General features: G+C 42.3%; 1 protein-coding gene across 1 annotated transcript in view; it reads left to right on the forward strand.

The window, feature by feature from the left end:
* The window catches only part of LOC140210842 (protein lin-28 homolog B-like), a 228,688-nt gene extending 209,950 nt beyond the window's left edge, over positions 1-18,738 (forward strand). Inside the window, exon 4 of the mRNA XM_072280105.1 lies at positions 18,369-18,738. Coding sequence (XP_072136206.1) covers positions 18,369-18,738 — 370 coding nt within the window. The remainder of the gene's footprint in view (positions 1-18,368) is intronic.
* The last annotated feature ends 2,353 nt before the right edge of the window (positions 18,739-21,091 follow it).

The following is a 21,091-nucleotide window of genomic DNA, read 5'->3' on the forward strand; positions in this document are numbered from 1 at the left end:
TCCCCTCTCACTGTGAAACAGGGACACCTCTTTTTCCATTATTAGGAAGAGAGAGAGCCTGTGGTGTGTCGAATACCGGGTGAACGAGTAGTCTTTGGGGTACTACAAGCCTGTGTCTTTGCTGATGCTTTGCTGCACACTTGGGTGCTCGGTGGTGGGTGCCAATGCTTTTTTTGCCGGTGGGGGGGGGGGTTGCTTTGCTGCTGCTTATGTGTGGGGGGGCAGTTGGGGTGGGGGCTTTGGGTTTCTAACGTTCAACTGTCATTCATTCTTTGGGGACTCCTCTGTTTTTATGGATGTTTGTGTAGAAAAAGAATCTCAAGATGTATATTGTGTTCATTTCTCTGACATCAAATGTACCTATTGAAACCTATTGATAAGCCAGGTCTTTGAGTATATTTAAAGTGGAATTTGATAGATCTTTGATGTCAGGGTGTGAAAGTTTACCAGGCGAAGGCAGGAGAATGGGGTTGAGAGGGAAATGGATTGGCCATGATGAAATGTCGGAGCAGACTCGATAGGCCGAAAGGCCTAATTCTGCTCCAATGTCTTATGGTCTTATGAGCTTATGCAAGGAAGTTGAATTCATGAAAAGTTTTGATATAATATCCATAGATAGGATGGTTTTCCCACATTCAGTCACTAATTTTGTACTACAAGATTCTCCTGTGCCTAGTAAATCTACCTGCGAAGGCTACACGAGCTTTTTTACCCAGGGAGTGTTTAGAATCTAAATGCAACACCGTAAATGTACCAAAGTAGAATCTAGGCAAACACTTCAGGGAAAAGGGAATAGAATGGTTGGTCAATAGGGATGGATGAAAGCTGAGCAGTATTAGGTCCATGTACCCCTAGGGACCTTGGAATCTGTTTCTGTACTGGGCATCTTTGTAATTCTGTAAATATTTGGAGGTGAAGCCAGTGCCATTAATCAATACCAGTACTTAGGTTGCCACTGTATGTAAGACTATGAATGTAATATGTACAAATGGAATTAGTGTAGATGGATACAGCAGGCTGCATGGACATACTGGGCTTCAAGGCCTGTTTCTTTGTTCTGTGACACTGTTCAGCCCCCAATTCAGACACTGATTTTGTCCCAATGATTCCCTAACAAAATATTCCACCCAATAGAAACAGCCAATATAATCTTGCCATCCCAGAATTAGACTTTACTGATAGTAACAGCACCAGTAAAGCCAGTGGGTGTAGGGAGTTCCTTTATTATTACTTATTATTGGTGTGTTAACTTAATATGCCTATCAGAATCAGAATCCTTTATTATCACCAAGTATGGGGACACATACAGGGAATTTGATGCCAGTTTCCCTGAGCTCTGGCTGTACAGAATCAAAAAGCAAACAAAACAATAGTGCAAATAATCGTGAACTATATACAATGAGGTATACCTGTGTATGTACAGGTGGACTTGGTTTATAATAGACTAAAATTCAAGTGTTCATAAGACTGATGGCATACGGAAAGAAACTGTTCTTGTACCTATTTGTCCTGGCACACACTGATCTAAAGCGCCTACCAGAAGGAAGGAGTTGGAACAGGTGATGTCCAGGGTGTGATGGGTCTACAATGATGCTGCTTGCTCGCTCCCTGACTCTAGATGCATATAAGTCCTGGATCGAGGGCAGCTTCATGCCAATAATCCTTTCCGCAGCCCTGATGGTTCTTTGGAGTCTAGTCTTGTCTTGTTTGGTAGCTGATCCAAACCAGACAGTGATGGATGATCAGAGAACAGACTGGATTATTCCTGAATAGAATTGAATCAGCAGCTCCTGAGGCAGGTTATACTTCCTGAGTTGACGTAGGAGATACAACCTCTGCTGAGCCTTTTTGATAAGACTGTCCACGTTGGGTGTCCTGGGAGATTGTGACACACAGAAACCTAAAGGTCTCCACAGCAGACACAATACTGTTGAGTATAGTGAGTCGGGGGAGTATTGGGGCGCCCCTCCTGAAGTCCACTGTCAGATCCACAGTCTTGAGCGTATTTAGCTCCAGATTGTTCTGACCACACCAGAGGGCCAGCCATTTCACCACCCGTCTGTATGCAGACTCATTACCGTCTCAGATAAGACAGTTGTGTTGTCTGCAGACTTCAGGGGTTTAACAGATGGATCCTGTGAGGTGCGGTCATTAGTGTAAAGGGAGAAGAGCAGTGGGGAGAGCACACATCCCTGGGGGCACCGGTACTGATCATAGTGGCAATTTGAAGTGAGTGCTCTTACCAGACACCTTTTTTGAAAGGAAAATTTAATAGTATCTGTGAACTTTTAGTTCTTCGATTAACAGAGTACTGCAGTCGCAAAACTCAGGATGTTACCATTTTTTTTTTGCTTGCTGCTAATGCTGTTAAAGCCCCAAATGAGCAACATGAGTGCTTGCTGAATAGATGGATCGTAAGACCAATCCGCTTTCTGGCTTGACCTGCAATTGGCGCCCTCCTGTGGCTAAGCATGTGTTAAGCAGTAGGAAGTACCCACTGCTAGTAAAAGAAGTACAGGAATCACCCGCTGCTCAATTGTTAGCTGTTGACTTTCTGTCTTTCTGTTGTTATGATTTTTCAAGAGCTTGGTGCTTTCTGCAGTTGTTCCAAACATTGTAAAAGTTGCATAACTGTGATGGAACACAAATTTCTTCAGAATCAGAATAAAATTTGAACACAATCACTGACCTGAATTACGTGAGATTATGTCATACCAGCAGTACAGTGCAAAGGCACAAAGGCATAAATTACCAAAATAAATAAATAGTGCATAAAAGTGGAATAACAAGGTAGTGTTCATAGATTCATGGACTGTTCAGAAACCTGAAGGTGAATGGCAAGAAGCCATGAGCATGCAGTGAATAAAACAACTCTTATTTCATTAATTTACATCATAAATTGATTACAAACAACTATTTATATGCATACATACCTGTCAAACCCTTTCTCAGGCAAACTTGTACACCAGACTTTTATAGTCTTCAGGAGCAATTTCTTATCTTAGTTCAACGCTGTCCTGTCCTGTCCATACTGCACCAACCACTGCCGCTGGGCTATGAACATGCAGGAGCAATGTGTGGTTAAGTGCTTTGCTCAAAGACACAACACGCTGCCTCAGCTGAGGCTCGACCTCGCGACCTTCAGATCACTAGTCGAACGCCCTAACCACTTGGCCATGCGCCACTTTTAACAGCTGCAATTTTAAAAGCAATTTTCAAAATATAATTATAAATTATGGTTAAAAACACAAGCTGTTGAATAAACTGAAATCCGTCAAAATACATTTATTATTTTTGCTGTTCATAGTTAATTTTGCAACATTACAATGTAACAGAGTATTACATTTTCATTTTTCGCACCATAGCATCACTGTAAAATGATTAAAAATGGATCATGACTAAATGAATACTTAAAAATTTGATTTAATTGCTATTTTAAAATAATAATGGATTAGTGATGGGTAGAAAAAGAAAACATGTTGGCGTAGAAAATTCTCTGCTCTGTTCCTCTGCCACTACATCTAAAGTTCAAAGTAAATTTATTATCAAGGTGCATGTATGTCACCATATACAACCCTGAGATCCATTTTCTTACAGACATACTCAATAAATCCGTAATAGAATAATAACAATAACAGGATGAATGAAAGACCACGCCACAGTGTGCAAAAGAGAACAAACTGCAAATACAAAAAGAAACCTGGTTGCAGCTATAAAGAAGGCAAGACAATGGCTATATTTCATTAGGAGATTGAGGAGATTTGGTTTGTCACCTGAAACACTCAGAACTTCTGTAGATGTACCATGGAGAGCGTTCTGAGCACTCTGACTGGCTGCATCACTGTCTGGTATGGTCGGGGAGGGGCAACTGTACAGGATCGAAGTAAGTTGCAGGAAGTTGTAAAATTAGTCAGCTCCATCATAGGTACTAGCCTCTGTAGTGTCCAAGACATCTTCAAGGAGCGGTGCCTCAGAATGGCAGTGCCCATCATTAAGGACCTCCATCACCCAGGACATGCCCTCTTCTCATTGTTGCTGTCAGGAAAGAGGTACAGAAGCCTGAAGGCACACACTTGCAATTCAGGGACAGTTCTTCCCCTCTGCCATCTGACTCCTAAATGGACGTTGAACCCATGAACACTACCTCACTACTTTTTAAAAATGTATTCCCTTTTTTTTGCACTACTTAGTTTAACTTCACTATTTAATATGCATATATACTTAGTGTAATTCAGTTATTTTTCTAAATCATGTATTGCATTGTATTGCTGCCACAAAGTTAACAAATTCCACAATATATGCCAGTGATATTAAGCCTGATTCTGATTTCAATAAATAAGTAATATATATCAAGGACATGAGATGAAGAGTGCTTGAAAGTGAGTCCATAGGCTGTGGGAACATTTCAATGATGGGGCAAATGAAGTTATCGTCTTTGATTTAAGAGCCTGAAGGTTGAGGGTACATTATGTGATTCAAGAACTTTTAAAATTGCAAAATGAGACAATGATATCATACTCCTTCATGTAACATCATGATGTTCGCTGTTTCAGAAATGGTCTACATTACTAAAGAGCACTTTTCTCAACAAATTTCTCATAACTGCCAGCATTTAGACATGCAGCTGAACATTCGTCAGCCAACCTTATAGGCATGTGCACAATTCCACCAACACTCTCCCAGCTACTGCTAAATGGTGTTTCCTTTCCATGTCTGCTTCAAACATTCCTGAGGTTAAAAAGAGTTTGCAGCTCTATCTAAGCTAAAAGTAAATGTATTATCAAAATATGTCATCATTCACTACCTTGAGATTCAGTTTCTTGCAGGCATTCAAAATACAACAAAGAAACATAATAAGGGGTATAGATAGGGTAAATGCAAGCAGCTTCTCTTCACTGAGGTTGGGTGGGACTATAGCTAGGGGTCATGTGTGAAAGGTGAAAGATGAAAAGTTTAAGGAGAGCATGAGGGGAATCTTCTTCACTCAGAGGGCCACGAGAGTGTGGAACGAGCTGCCAGCGCATCTGGTACGTGTGAGCTTGATTATGACTTTTAAGTAAAGTTTGGACAGGTACCTGAATGGTAGGGATACGGAGAGCTATGGACCAGGTGTAGATTGATGGGAGTAGGCAACTTAAATGGTTCGGCACAGACTAGATAGGCCAGGGGGCTTGTCTGTGTTGTACTTTTCTGTGACTCTATAACAATAGAATCAGTGAAAAACTAAACACAAAGAAAGACTGACAAACAATGTGCAAAAGAAGACCAACTGTGCAAATAAAAAAATGATTAAGTAAGTAAATAATATTGAGAACATGAATTGTAGAGTGTCGAAAGTGAACTCACAGGTTGTGGAATCAGTTCAGAGCTGAGGTGAGTGAGCTCATCTGTACTGGTTCAGGAGCTTGATGGTTGAAAGGGAATAACTGTACCTGAACCTGGCTGGTGTGGGACCAAAGGCTCCTACATTACCTCCTTCTTTGATGGCAGCAGTGAGAAGAAGGCACGGATCACATCACCTGCAGAAAAGGTTCGGGTTCAATGGGGATGCAAATATTCCTGTCTCAGAAGCTGTCGACAAGGTCTCTCCCAGGACTGTCTGCACTTTATGGAAGTTAGCACAGCAGAAAATGCCCTTTGCAGGTCAACCTGCTGGTGAGGGCTAATGGAAAAGAAGATAAGGTCTGATCTTTTGGATCAGAGGATTTCAATAACTTCCTGATGCAGTGATCAGCTGCAAACTCTGATAGATGGCAAAATTCAAAAGCTGTGGGCGGAATGATTCTGAGGTCAGGAAAGGAGAAATTTCTATGTACCGCAGTTTTAAATGACTGGCCTCTCATCTTGTAGTTGTGTCATCTTGTTTGATAATTTCTCGCTTGTGTAAACATCCCAATGCCTACTCTTTTTAACCTCCTTCGGATCTCACAAGTTTGAATTAGCTCACTCCTCATTCTTCCAAATTCCAAGGAATATGGGCACAAACTGTTTAGTGCCTCTCATTTAGATAGCCTTCTCACCCCAAGAATTAGCCTGGTGGTTTACCTTTCATAAAAGAACATTGACTAGGTTTAAGTATGTACAGCTTTCCTAAATGGTTAACTATTGTTTAATGACTTAAGCATCTTGCTAATAATATCTAGCCTGTTGATCCCCCCTCCCTCCACCCCATCACTGCCTTTCTCTTTGTTTTGAATAAACAGGGTAAACTCTTGCTGAATATTAAAGGCCAGCTATCTGAGTACCTGCCACTGTTCATCTACTGATCTACCAGCCCTGGACAACTCCTCCCTCCAACCTTTATAATTGCCCTTATTTAAATTGAAGACATGGTGTTACCTGCAGGCTGCATTTGGAATTCTATACTATTGCGATCACTACCCATAGAATAGGGCTTTACAACTTGGGTTCACAAATCCCCTCGGTTAATGGCAGTGGTCCATGGCATAAAAATGGTTGGGGAGCTGTTCCCTAGAGGATCTATTAAGTGCAATGTCTCCTATTTATCCCCCCTCATCACAGAAGACCTCATCTAAAATAGCCCTTCCAGGTGGGACAACACTTCACCTGCGAATCTGTTGGAGTTGCCCACTATATCCGGTGCTCCCGATGCAGCCTCCTCTACATTGGTGAGACCCAACTTAGACTGGGGGACTTCTTTGTTGAGGACCTCTGTTCCATCCACAAGAAGCAGGATTTTATGGTGGCCAACCATTTTAAATCCCATCCCCATGCCCATTCGGACATGTTGGTCCTTGGCCTCCCCTTCTGCCACCATGAAGCCACTCTCAGATTGGAGTAGCAACACCTTATATTCCATCTAGGTAGGCTGCAACCTGACTTCTCCGACTTTTGCTAATTTTCTCCCCTCCTCCTTCTCTCTTCTTCAGTTCCCCACTCTGACCTCTTACCTCTTCTTCTCACCTTCCCCTGCTGCCCCTCCGCCTTCCCTTTCTCCCATCATCCACTCTTCCTTCTATCAGATTCCTTCTTCTCCAGCCCTTTACCTTTTCGACCTTTCACCTCCCAGATTCTCACTTCATCTCCCCAATTAGTATCTACAGAATACCTTACTGTGGTAATGTTTCTTAGATATGCCAAATGTGACATATGTATTGTGTTTTGCGCCTTGGTGCCGGAGAGCATTGTTTCGATTAGCTGTATGCATGTGTACAGTTGAACTTGACCTTGGGGGCCTGTAACTTAGAGGCGTGCCGCAGGAATCGGCACTGGGTCAGTTGTTGATTTTCTTCTATATCAACGCTCTGGATGGTAATGTGGTAAACTAGATCAGTAAATTTGTGGATGACACCAAGATTGGGTTGGCAAAGAAGGACGGATATAGAACAGCTGGAAAAATGGACTGGAAAGTGGCAGATGGAATTTAATGCAGACAAGTGTGAAGTGTTGCACTTTGGGAGGGCAAACGAGGGTCGGACTTACACATTGAACCGTAGGGCATTGAGGAGCACAGTGGAACAGAGGGATCTGGGAATGCAATCCATAGTTCCTTAGAATTGGTGTCTCAGGTAGATAGGGTCATAGAGAGCTTCTGGCACATTCGCCATCATAAGTCAGTAACTTTGATATTACAGATACTTGTTTGAGAGGGGAACTGGAAAGGATGCTTGATGTTCTAGGGTTTGAATGCTTTAGGAATGATAGAGTAGGCTTAAAAATGTTGTGGGGGAGTGTGGCGTTGTGTTATTAATCAGGGAGGGCGACCCAGAGGGGACATATGTAATGCTCGTCTACCATGTCTATATGGATAGAATTCAAGAAAGTTGCAATCAGTCTGATTGGATTATATACAGACCACCCCTCAGTAGCCACCTGGACACTGGTGGATAGATAGACAGGAAGATTAGAGAAGGTTATGTTGTAGTGGGTAACTTCCACTTCCCTAATATAGACTGGGACCTTCTGGCAAGAGTATCAGCTATGAACTATGGAGAGTTAATTAGGAAGAGTTGTTTTTGGGCAAGTCCACATTTTACTTGCACAGTGTACTGGATGGTTACGTTCCAGTCAGAAGGAAGGACAAGGATGGTAGGGTAAGGAAACCTTGGGTGTTGAGAAAAGTAGTGAATTGTATCAAAAAATAAAAGGAAATGTATGTAAGCTTTGATCAATCCGAGCCTTTGAGGATGTTAAGAAGCCAGTAAAGAACTCAAGAAGGAAATTCGGAAAGCCAGGAGGGTCCATGAAAAGTCCTTGGCAAGCAAAGCTGCCACAAGAAAACAGCGTCCATCGTTAAGGACTGCCATCATCCAGGCCATGCTCTCTTTGTGCTGCCACCATCAGGCAGGAGGTACGGGGGGGGCAGGGTGGGGCCTTAAGTCCCACACCACCAGGTTCAGCCACAGTTATTACCCTTCAACCATCAGGCTTCTGAACCAGTGTGGATAACCTTATATTCCATGCTGAACTGAATCCACAACTTATAGGCTCACTTTCAAGGACGCTGCATCACATGATCTCAGTAGTATAAATGTTCTCAACTGTATTTACTTGCTTTGTTGTTATTATTTACATGACTTGTCTTTTTTCCACATTTTTGTCAATCTTTGTTTATGTATGTTTTTCATAAATTCTATTATATTTCTTTATTTTACTGTAAATGCCAGCATGAAAATGAATCTCAATCTGAATAAGGTGATCAGTATATGAATTGATATATGTGACATAGAGTACTTTGGAAATAAATTTACTTTGACGTTGAAGTAGGATTAAAGAGAGTCGCAAGGCATTCTACACATACATCAAAAGCAAGAGGATAACTAGGGAGCTGGTAGGACCACTCATGGATAAAGAGGGAACATGTCCTTGGAGACTGCGGATGTGGGCGAGGTCCCAAATTAATACTTTTCATCAGCATTTACCAGGAAGAAAGATGTGGAGTGTGTAGACATTAGTATGGAGCTTGTGGAGCTTGCTAATTTCCGAGAGCATTTTGAGATAAAGAGGTAGCAGAAGTAGTAATGAGTATCTTAAAAGAAAATTAAGATGGGTAAGTCCTCGGGGGTACCCAAGGTAATTGAAAAGGGCAAGAGATGAGTTTGCTGAGGCTTTGATATTGTGTCATCTCTAACCACAGGCAAGGTCCTAGAAGACTAGCATGTAGCTAATGCTATTCCAGTATTCAATCAAGAAGAGAGATAGGGATGTTGTGACTTTGACTAAGTCATTGGAGAAACTGAAGGGGGTGAATATGAAAGCCTTTATTCATCACAATAGACATTCTCTTGAAAACCCCCCTTGGTAGAGACATCCAAATTCAAAGGTCATCAAGATTTATCCTCTTGAGGACAATTGTAACATTAGGTGATTCAATGCAATAGTTCAGTGGCTCCATTTAATATCAGAGAATGTATGCAATATACAAGCTGAAATTCTTACTCTTCACAGACATCCTTGAAACAGAAGAAAAGAAAGCCCAAACAGTAGATTACTGAAAAATGACGTAAGAGCCCCAAAGCCCCCTGCATCCCCTCACACAGAAGTGGCAGCAACAGCAAAGCCCCCAAAGAGAGACCGTGGTCTTTAGCACATCAAAAGCTAACTCTTCGCTCCAACATTTTTGACTTCCCGCAGGCTCGCTCTCTCACTGACGAGGGAGAGACAGATATTGCTGTTTCCACAGCAACTGGGGGCTACAATGCTTTTGCATACTTCAATATTTTGTGCCTGACGACTGGTTGCTTTGAAGTATATATTTACAGTGAAAGCATGTTGTAATTGATAAGAAACCTCTGGGGGTTGAAACACCTTCAATAGGACACACTAATTCACACAGATGTTATAAAACCTTCTGAGGACGTTATAGTGTTGTGAGTGCTGACTCCCTGAATACGCAAATATCCCATGCCAATAACCTATTGACCATGTTTCAGAAGTGATAAAATTTAGTCTGATCTGGTAGGCCTCCTTGATCCCTGGGAGATGGGTGCAAAATAACTTACCCCATTATTGCCTGGGGTCTATAGGTGCCAATTAACATAACACCCCATCCCCTCATTGACTTACATTCGGCTGGTTCATACAAGAATATCACTTCATGGTCACTTGACTCTGCAAACTTTTTTTTTTGACAGCCAGCCCTCTGCTGCGGGCATGCAGCCTGTACTCTGTAGATAGTACTGTTTGCTTGCTGAGCAATCACAAGGCTCTTGGCAGGTTGCTTTGATCGTGTACAAAAGGGTTTGAGGCAGTCTACGTTCAATTGGCTATAGGGACCTTACCCCACAGCCCTCCTGGCATGTCTTTTTATGAGCTGGCCCCATCACTAAAAGGACCTAGCTCATTTTGTGCTCACCCCCATCCAGGCTGAATGGACAGCCTTCTGACATTCTGTGCTCAGTTCTCCTCTCTCGGCTTGTCTACCTGGCTCCCAAGGTTGTGGAATTCGGTTTCTATGCCATAACTCGGATCCCTTCCCCTCTGTTTTTCCAATAGTTCTCTGTAATGAGACTGCGAGTAGGCTGATTCACTTGGACTGCCTTCTCACGCTGTCCGCTATGGTCAGCAATGAGTTGCCGTTTCTATATACTTCGTATTGTAATTTATAGTTTTATTATTATGTATTGCAATGTACTGCTGCTGCAAAACAACACATTTCAAGGCATATGTCAGTGATATTAAACCTGATTCTGCTTCAGTCTCTGATCTTAGCTGAACTCTTGGCCAGACACATGTGGACTATATTTGCATTCTCGGAGACCGTACGTGACTTGAATCCTGGCTACTCATTTGCATTTTATGAGACACGCTCTGTGAGTTCTTGTTGGTGTTAACCCATGGCGATAGTATATCTAAGGAAGTTTAGTCCCTATGGCAAGATATGGAAATAGATTGCCAGCCTCTCTTCCACACAGATACTGCTGCTGCCCAGGCTGGGGCTGGGGCTGGGCCAGATTCGAACTCAGAACCATCTGCCTTGGAGTCCAGTGCTGATGCCACTACACCACCAGCTGGACTACATTACAACAAACTTAACAAAAGAACTAAAATTCAATCAGTGCATTGACAATTCCCAATATGTTTCTTTAATCTTTTGGAACATTATCACTGAGAAAAGCAATGTTCCCATTCACTCCCCAAGTGTTCTAATCTCACTCCAAGAACAAATTTCAAATTCCTAATTGGAGTAACACTACTCACCAATTACTCTCAAAGGGTAAGCATTGAACAACATATCTTAAAACACATTCACAGCCCCCTTACATAATCTTTTAGACTTTAAGGCTTTGGAACAAAGAATGGTGAAAATTATTGTTCTTGGAGAAGTAAAAATTCCAGTATCCCCAAATCAACCAAAATTCCAACATTTTCTGAGTTTTCTCACATTCTAGTCTCTGAACTATATATGACTTGCTTGTCTTACAATTTGGGACAATGTATCCTAATTTAGAATAACCTGTCTGTCCAGGGCCATCTTTTAGTCTAGACCTTTGCTTCCAATTGTGTCTGGGGTATGTATACATGGGTTTGTATGGTTCCTCTATTTGGTCTTTTCTGACTGGTTCACAATCCTCTTCATGTTAATGCTGTGTATCTGGGATCCCTTGACATAATCTACAGTATATGCACCATCCTAGCTGCAGTCACTGCTGATTGAAGCTATGGCCATGTTGTTGACTCTGTGAATGTACTTGTTTGCTGATCCTGCCCCCGTGGAATATTTTGCTTCTCTGAGTCTACAACAGCCCCAGTCTTACTAAGCGCATCCACCCCAGGACTGTGCCCTCATTGTTGGGGCATATCCAGAAATCCATTGGGAAGCACACTCCTACAAACTCAGATACCTGAGGTTCACTTTTTATCTGCCTTCATTGTTCTCCCCCCCCCCCCCCCCCCACCACACACACACAGACTTATAATATCTTGACACAAACAAGGGTAGGTCAGTGCTGGACGCTGAAGCTCCTGTGCCAGCTAATATATTGCGTTGCTGGCCCCTGTTAAAGCTCTTGTGTAGATTTGTGGGTGACCAGTACTAGCAAAGGCCGATAGTTGTTTGTCTGACCTACATGCTGCCTTTACTAGTTCTGTTATCCAGTCAGTGGTCAGTGTGGGTAGAGAAGATTCTGCTATGATTGCTGCCTGCCTTGAGGTGTGACTCTCTCATCTTCTTTCCTTCTTGCTACACTGCCTCTGAGCATAGCCTGAGAGGCCAAAGCTGAAGCCAGACCATCTCCTTTACCTGTCTGTGTCTCTTCTGGCAATGTGCCTGAAACCAGGGTACCAAACAGGTCTTCTGTGTCCTTGTATCCAGACAGCCACTTTATGACTTCCTTCCCCCTCCTTTGGTCTGTCTCCCTGGCCCAGGATACTACTGCAAGGTAAGTCAATCCTACTGCTTTCCCCAATCTGAAACCTCCGGGTGGTCTGAACACAGCCCTTCCTTGAGTTTTGGACACCCCACCCCTGAGTATTCCCCATAGAACCGTATTTTCACTCTTCATGGTGGGCTCGTCAGTCTTTGATCAATTGACATTATCTCACCTACTCCGAGTCACTGTCTCAACCTCTTCCTCAAAGTTCCGATAGCTCTCCTCATTTCCATTAGCTGCCCGTGTTCTAACCTACTGCACATTATCAGCTTTATCTAATACGTGCACGCCTTTTGGGTGTGTCTGCTTGATTTCAGTCATTTACTTTTTAAGTTTTTACATATTTAGAGATACATGCTGGCAAATGGTCCTTTGAGCCACTTTGTCCAGCAACCTCCACAACCTTGAGTTAACCCTAACCTAATCATGCGACAATTTACAATGGACAATCAGCTTGCTAACTAGTACATATTTGGGTTGTGGGACGAAATTGGTCCTGAAGAGAGAATAGAGGGAGCGTGACAGAAGGCTGAAGAGCAGGATCTCCAGGATTTCTCCGGAATGCTGCTTGTGCCACATGCCACCGAGGGCAAGAATAGGATAATACAGCAGATGAATGTGTGTCTGCGAAGTCGGTGCAGAGAGCAGGTTAGGGTTTCAGATTTCCCGATCATTGGGATCTCTTCTGGGGACGGTGTGACTTGTACAAAAAGGGCGGGCTGCACCTAAACCTGAGGGGGGACCAACGTCCTTGTGGACATGCTTGCTGGAGCTGTAGGGGAATGGTTTGAACTAATTTGGCAGGAGGATGGGAACCAGAGTGCCGGAGTTGAGGAGAGGCCAGTTGATGATATACAAGCAGATGGTGGGGATGGGGTGGCTTTTTTGGTAAAAAAAAAAAAAAATGAAATGAAATCAAAGAATAGCAATGTCTGGAGTTTCTGGGGGGCATTTCGGAAGGCACAGGATAGATGCATTCCAAAGATGAAGAAGTATTCCAAAGGGAGGATGAGGCGACCATGGCTGACGAGGGAAGTCAAGGACAGTGCAAAAGCAAAAGAGAGGGCATAAAATGTAACAAAAATTATTGGGTAGTTAGAGGATTGGAAAGTTTTTAAAAACCACCAGAAGGCAAATAAAAAAGCTATTCGAGAGAAATGATGAAAAATGAAGGAAAGCCAGCCTGTAAAATAAGAGACTACAAAAAACGTCTTCAGATATATAAAGAGTAAAAGAGAGACAATAGTGGATATCAGTCCGCTAGAAAATGATGCTGGAGAGGTGGTATTTGGGGACAAAGAAATGATGGACAAAGTTAACAAGTATTCACTGTGGAAGACAATAGCAGTGTGTCGGAAATTCGAGAGTGTCGGGGGCAGATGAGAGAGTGTAATTGTTATTACTAAGGAAAAATTGCAAATGTCACTCCACACTTTAAGAAGGGATGGAGGCTGAAGAAGGGAAATTATAGTCAGTGAGCCTGATTTCAGTGGTAGGGAAGATGTTGGAGTCCATTATCAAGGATGTGGTTTTAGGGTACTTGGAGGCACATGATAAAGTAGGCCAAAGTCAGGAGAGTCTCCTTAAAGGAAATCTGTCAGAATTCTTTGAGGAAATAACAGGCAGGATAGACGAGAACATCAGTGGATGTTGTTTATTTGGGTTTTCAGAAGGCCATTGACAAGGTGCCACACATGATGCTGCTAAACAAGAGTCTGTGATATTGCAGGAAAAATATTAGCATGGATAGAAGTTTGTCTGATTGGCAGGAGGCAAGGAGTGGGAATAAAGAGGGCCTTTACCGTTTGGCTGCCTGTGACTGGTGGTGTTCCGCAGGGGTTGGCGTTGGGATCATTTCTTTTCAAGTCCAAGTTTAATTGTCATTCAACTTCACATGAAAAAGAATTTCAGGAAGTATATTGTATACATTTCTCTGATATTAAATGTACCTATTCACCCTATTCAACCTATTGATATCCATGAATACAGTCAAACAAAACAGCATTCCTCCAGGGCCAAGGTACTAGACAGGGTACCAACAGTCATACACAGCACAAGGCACATAGAGCACATATATGCTAGCAGTAAACATGCAGTCACACACAAAAAAATGTAGCCCCAGTTCCTCAGTGACTGTCCTGTAAATTGATGGTGCATGGGTGTTGTCAGCAAGAAAAAGCAGTCCGCAGACAAATGTACGTATGCATGCACACAATCCACCTTGTTTTTCCATCGAGCGAACACTGGAGAGCCGCACCAATGGGAGGGGCCAACGCCCAATCCAGGATGTACTTTGCGCCACACCAGCTCCGGCGTTTCCCACCCTGGATGGCTGCAACACAAGACATGAGGCCTGGTCCTCGCTACAGCCTAGTCCACGCAGCGCTCCCACTGTCAGTCTCACCAATAAACCAGTGAACCGGACCTGCAGTGTTTTACATTACCAGTGTCCAACAGGGTCTTGAGATCACAAAGAAAACGTCCAAGAACATCACTCACAGTTGGACTGCATACTGTGTTGACACATTAACTCAACACCCTTCTGTAGCAGGGGGCAACACAGTTCACACCAAGTTCCACTCCTCCACAAGTGAGCAGCTGGCTGTTGGGGTAGACCGACACTACTTGGAGTTCTTAATGTCCTGTAATGCCATGCAATCAGAAATAAGAGTCCCCTGAAAGGCTGATGCATATGAGTGTGCCTCCATCTTACTGAAAGGAGATTTTTACATTATATGTCAATGATTTGGATAATGGAATTGATGGCTTTGTGGCCATAGTTGCGGATGATATAAAGATTGTTAGAGAGGCAGGTGGCTTTGAGGAAGTGGAGAGTTTAAGAAGGACTTGGACAAATTGCGAGAATGGGCAAAGAATTGGCAGATGGAATCAAGGCAGGCCACAATTTATGCCAGCCGTTCTCTGGTGCTGAGGGTTCTACCTTTTCCCACCCTCGAGCAATGAACCAAAGAACATCCTTCATGTTATAATTCTTTAATAAATGTCTGTACAGAATTTCCATCATTCACCTCATTTAACAGACGTTTCACAAAAAGTGAGTGATACTTGACCTTTAGAGAGCACTGTATTCCTTGGTCTTGGGGTTGGATAAACGCTGTACAGTTTGGTGATAAATTCACTGTCAAAACATTATTGTTACACAGGAGTTGAGCTTTGGGGTGAGCTGAACAGTTATCCAAAATAAGAAGAACTTTGCAACCTTTGGGCAGCCCTACAGATGTGCAATGTGTGCTGGCCTTGGGCTCAAAATATTTTTCTCCATCGATGGTAACCTAGGCATTTTTTATTTGCACAATATGTTACTGGGTAAATTCTAACATCTTTCAAGGTCCTAGGGCATCTACTTATTCTAATCACCAGTGGTTTACGTCTGTGAGTACCTGCTGTGTTGGAGCACCATAAAATGGTAATGCCGTCCTTAGGTTGCTTGAATCCTGTGGGATCTTCTTTGTTTTCCTAGGTGTGCATTCCTAAATGAAACTGCATTATACACCCAGCTTAGGACTGAGATTTTTATCAGCTATGAGCTTCTCAAATTTGTCCACGTAATGTACTCGGTAGTTCCTCCATGGTTTGCAGACCATTTTTCTGTACACACTTTATGCTTCTTAAATCTTTGAAGCCATCATGGAACAACTTAGCTTGGTTCATTATCATTTGTTGTTTGGTCTAGTCCAACTCCTTGTGACCTCATGGGTGACCATAGGGTTTTCATGGCAAGATACGGAAGTAGATTGCCAGGACTTTCTTCCACACAGATACCACTGCTGCCCAGGTTGGGACCCAGCTGGGTTTGAACTCAGGACCATCTGCCTTGATGTCCAGTGCTGATGCCACGACACCACGAGCTGGCCAGTCCATTATCGTACTGCCTGACAATTCAACTCTATCACTCTGATGCTGGCAAAACTATTCAATCATCACTTGATCACCCCCAGTGTTCTTACAAATTTTCATACTATTTCTAATGCACACTTGCTTTAGCGAATCACTGTTTGCATAGAATTGCAAAATGTTTTCTCTTTGATGCTTTATATCATACACAGTTAATGAACCAGTGCCATATAAGTCACACAGCTTATGCACAGAAACACCATGGTCCAGTTTTTTCAACATTTCTACCTTTTCTTGGATTGATATGGTCTGACATTTGTGTTTGGCACCACCACTGGTACTTGCACTTAACCCTAGCTATGGCTTCTGAGATAAATTTACATAAAATAAGCAAAAATAAGCACAAAATAATTGGGACTACCACCAAGTGCAATGTAAATAGTAAAAAATAGCATGCTTTTGTCAGAAAGAGTCTCGCCACACTTGGTGCCATCTGGTGGCCACCCAGTAAACCACACCTTGTAATTTCATTCAAGTTAATTGGTGGTCAGCCTGTATATGGAAAGCTTTGGTTATGCACTTTGGTAGAAGGAATAAAGGCATGCATACGAGACCATCACCTCATTGTGCAAACACCATGCTAACAGCAGCCAAAGTCAGGACCGGACCCACGTCTCTGAAGCTATGAGGCTGCAGCTCTGGGCCAGCCATGAGTGAGGAGGATGCTTATTATGTGCTGTTTTCCACCTCAAGTGAGTTGAAGGTTGGATAACTTGAGGTATTGAAAGTGGAAGAAGATACATTTTTCATTGGTCAGGGAATTGAGGACCATGCGATAATGGAACAGAAAATGCCATGAGACCTGGGGTAGATCAGCCATGATCATATTGAATACCAGGACAGGCCTGAGAGGTCAAGTAGCCTCTCCATGCTCCTTTTAAATGTATTCTGGTGTTCCAGAACATACAGTCACTGACCACTTTATTAGGAAAACCTGTACACCTGCTTGTTAATGCAAATATCTAATTAGCTAATTATGTGGCAGCATCACAATGCATAAAAGCATGCAGAAATGGTCAAGAGGTTCAGTCATTGTTCAAACCAAACATCAGAATGGGGGAGAAATGTGATCTAAGTGACTTTGATCATGGAATGATTGTGGGTGCCAGACAGGGTGGTTTGAGTGTCTCAGAAACTGCTGAACTCCTGGGATTTTCATGCACAACAGTCTCTAGAGTTTACAGAGGATGGTGTGAAGAAAAAAAAAGTAACGATAAATGAGCAGCAGTTCTGGGGGCAAAAGCACCTTGTTAATGAGAGAGGTCAGAGGAGAGTGGGAAGACTTGTTCAAGGTGACAGGAAAACAACAGTAAGTCAGATAACCAGGCATTACAGCACTGGTGTGCAGAAGAGCATCTCTGAATGCACATCACATTGAACCTTGAAGTGGATGGGCTACAGCAGCAGAAGACCACGAACATTACAGTCAGTTGCCACTTAGTAGGTACAGGAGGTGCCCAATAAAGTGGCCACTGATTGTATATTTCAAGTGTAGGTAAGGCAGGTAAACTCAGAGCATGGATAATCACTTGGAATTATGATGTTGTGGTCATTAGTGAGATGTGGCTGCAATGGATTTCATCTACCTGGACTTTGACCGTGTGATTCATGGGACACTGGTCTAGAAGGTTAAGTCACTTGGCATTCAGGATGAAGTAGTAAATTGGATTCAGTATTGGTTTAGTGGGGGAAGACAGAGATTGGTCGTAGCTGGTTGTTGGGCTGGAGGTCTGTGGCTAATGGTGTGCTGCAGGAATCGGTCCTGGGTCCATCATGTGGATCAACGCTTTCAATGATAATGTGGAAAATTTGCGATGAAGCCAGGATTGGGGGTAGAGCGGACAGCGAGGAAGGCTATCTAAGCTTGCAGTGATTCTTTTTTTCCCATAGTTGCTCTCACAGATATTTCCAGCGATAATGTTTGGATTACAATGAATACATTCATGAGCAGTACTGTCCATTGATATCTTTTCCTATGTTGTCATGATTACAGCATTAAAAGCCCTTGTGGATTCCTCAATATTCAGTATTGCAACAGGCAGAGGACCACTGATTTTATATTCAGCTGCCTCTAAGTGTTGCTGCAGCTATTGTTATGACTCTCATTTTGTTTTTCTGCAGATGTTACAACTGTGGAGGCCTTGATCACCATGCTAAGGAATGCAATCTACCTCCTCAGCCAAAGAAGTGCCATTACTGCCAGAGCATCATGCACATGGTAGCCAACTGTCCTCTCAAAAATGTCCCACCACAGTCCTTTATTCCTCAGGGAAAATACGAAGCAGATCCTCAACCTTCCACCTCCTCGTATGCTGCTTTCCCTAGGGAAGTGGGAGGGGCTCAAGGCCACCCAGCTCCAGCTCACCTCCAGGAGGAAAAGCCTGAGATGGAGAACTCTGGCAAATCATCTCACGAGAGTTCTGCATGCCCAGAAGAACAAAGAAGAAAGGGCTCTTCCGTTCAGAAAAGGAAAAAAACAGAAAGCAAATAACCACATTTGAAGTGTTTTTTTTGAAGAAACAAACAGGATCTTCAACTACCTCATACTTGCAAAAGTAAAGGGGAAGTAAACTCACATACTGCTGCTCCTTTCTTTGAAAACAAAGGATCTATTGAATCAACTGAGATTTTCAACTGGTTAATTCAATCTTTGCAAAGTGTTATCTTTGGATTAAATTAGTGCACATCCAGTGTGCCCTACTTTTACCTAAATATGCAGAAACTTCCCAATGAAACATGGCCCACGTGTTTCATTGTCTAATGCCGTGTTTTCTTTCCTTGACTTTTCTAACCTTTTATAATGAATACTGTTCACAATCCATTAGGTGTCCTCCCGGAGACTGCAAAGCAATACACGACACTCTGATCAACACTGGAGCTTTACTGCAGAGGCTCCATCAGATTCGAAGCAAAGCTGTTTATACACATTGAATACCAAAGGAAACCAAGATGTGGATGCTACCAGAGTTGGGGTACCAGGGAAATCAGCAAGTATCTGGCTAGATGTCTGCTAATTATATATAATAAATAACACAACAGTGCATCTTACTTCTGTAAGCAAGACCACTACTGAGGTACATGCCTCTGCCGTGGACCTTAACATTGGGGAGTTGAAACTACAGATAATGTGAATGTGTATGTGTCTTTATGTTGCAAGTGCTTTTTGTTTTTTTTTTGTTAATTGTGTCTTAAACTCAAATCTGTGAACACTGAGGTATACTTTCAAATAAATATATATAATGTACAGATATATATAGCTCTACATATAAAAAAGATTAAAAATAGAGTCCTTAAGATTTGAATGTCATGCCATTTCTGCTGATGTTCTGCAGTAAACACCTCAGCAGCAGTTGATGTTGTTTCTAAGCCCAGGTACAAGAGATGCAGTGTTAAATTCTGTGCATCAAAAGAAAAGGTTCACCTAAGGTCAGATACTTCCAGGGTCAGTAAGTTGCTTCATCCGCAGTCAATACAATGATTTGAAATTTAATTTGGAAGTCATCCTGCACAAAGTTAACGCTCAAATGAAAATACGGCTACAGGTGCAAAGGCAGGGATTTTGCCTAAGATCTGGGAAAAATTTTAACCTGACTGTCATGGGTTGTTTTCAGGTACCCAGTTACCAAATTTTATAGTGAATACTTTCAAGTGAGGTTTAGACATGTCCTTAAATCATGACATGATATACCCCCTCCTGCAGTCCATGAAATATGCATCACCCTCTTGTATTTCAGTAATTAAACCAGACTTAGAATTGGAGAATGTAAGGGAAATGTGGTCAGTGCATTTCATCAATGTATTCTCTGAAAAGAAAGAAGCCCAGAGAGGTCGACAAAGAACTTGCCTATGTGGAAATCACTCCTTTTAATACCAATGGTAATCTGAAATTAAACTATTGAGAAGTTCTTTAAATCTTAAATGTTACTGGGGGGAAAAAGTCGCACAAGAAATCCTATTTGGAAGTTCTTGTTCTGGAAACTTCATGAAGCATTAACTAGGTTTTCTATCCCTTGATGCAGATCGATGGAGATCCCATCCTGTGGACGATATAAAGTCTTTTTTTGATTTAGGATGTTCAGCTATTGGCTGCTCTGCATGAGCAGACTGGTCTCTGGTGGAAAAACAAAGGCAACGCAGATGATCTTGCAAAGTCATGATATTAAGCATGACTTTGATTCAGAATTGCTTTATAGGAAATTCCATTATAGTTAATTAATCTCTTCACCTTTTAACTATATTTTAACTGGAAGGTGCTATTGTGTCTGAAGTTGTTTGATTCGATTTGAGATATGTACTGAACAAAACATGAAACACTTGCACTTACTTAGAAGGGATGTTTACAACTTAATTAAGCCTACATATCAAATAGTGTTTTGAAACCATAGAGTCTTACAAAAAACCTATTTGGATCACCACGCATATTGATAGCTTTGAAACATTTGCCCAACCTGTGGAACTCCTGAGCTGTTTCCCCACAGCCCTACAAATAGACTTCCCAAAGGTGAGACGGCTGCATTGTGTCTTGAATGTACTTAAAAATCCCATGTTGAAGATAACTAAACCTACATATCCAGGAATGCTAGGAGGAAGCACCTTCAAAATATGGATTTTAAGGGTGCATCAAAGCTACAAAAGTTAGGGAAAGAGTTCCAGGGCTGTTATCTATTACTATAATTACCAACAAACAGAAAAGGCTCAACAATTAGGGATGGGCAAGAAATGCTGGCTTAGTTGGTGACGCCCACATCCCTTAAATAAGTGAATAAAAAAAAGTAGTTTCTTGGATTCAGGACCATTGAGTTGAAAAAAATAATCCATTCTGTTATGAATTTTCCCCTCACCAG

The sequence above is a fragment of the Mobula birostris genome, chromosome 2, assembly GCF_030028105.1.
Source record: "Mobula birostris isolate sMobBir1 chromosome 2, sMobBir1.hap1, whole genome shotgun sequence".
In the NCBI taxonomy this organism is placed as follows: Eukaryota; Metazoa; Chordata; class Chondrichthyes; order Myliobatiformes; family Myliobatidae; genus Mobula; species Mobula birostris.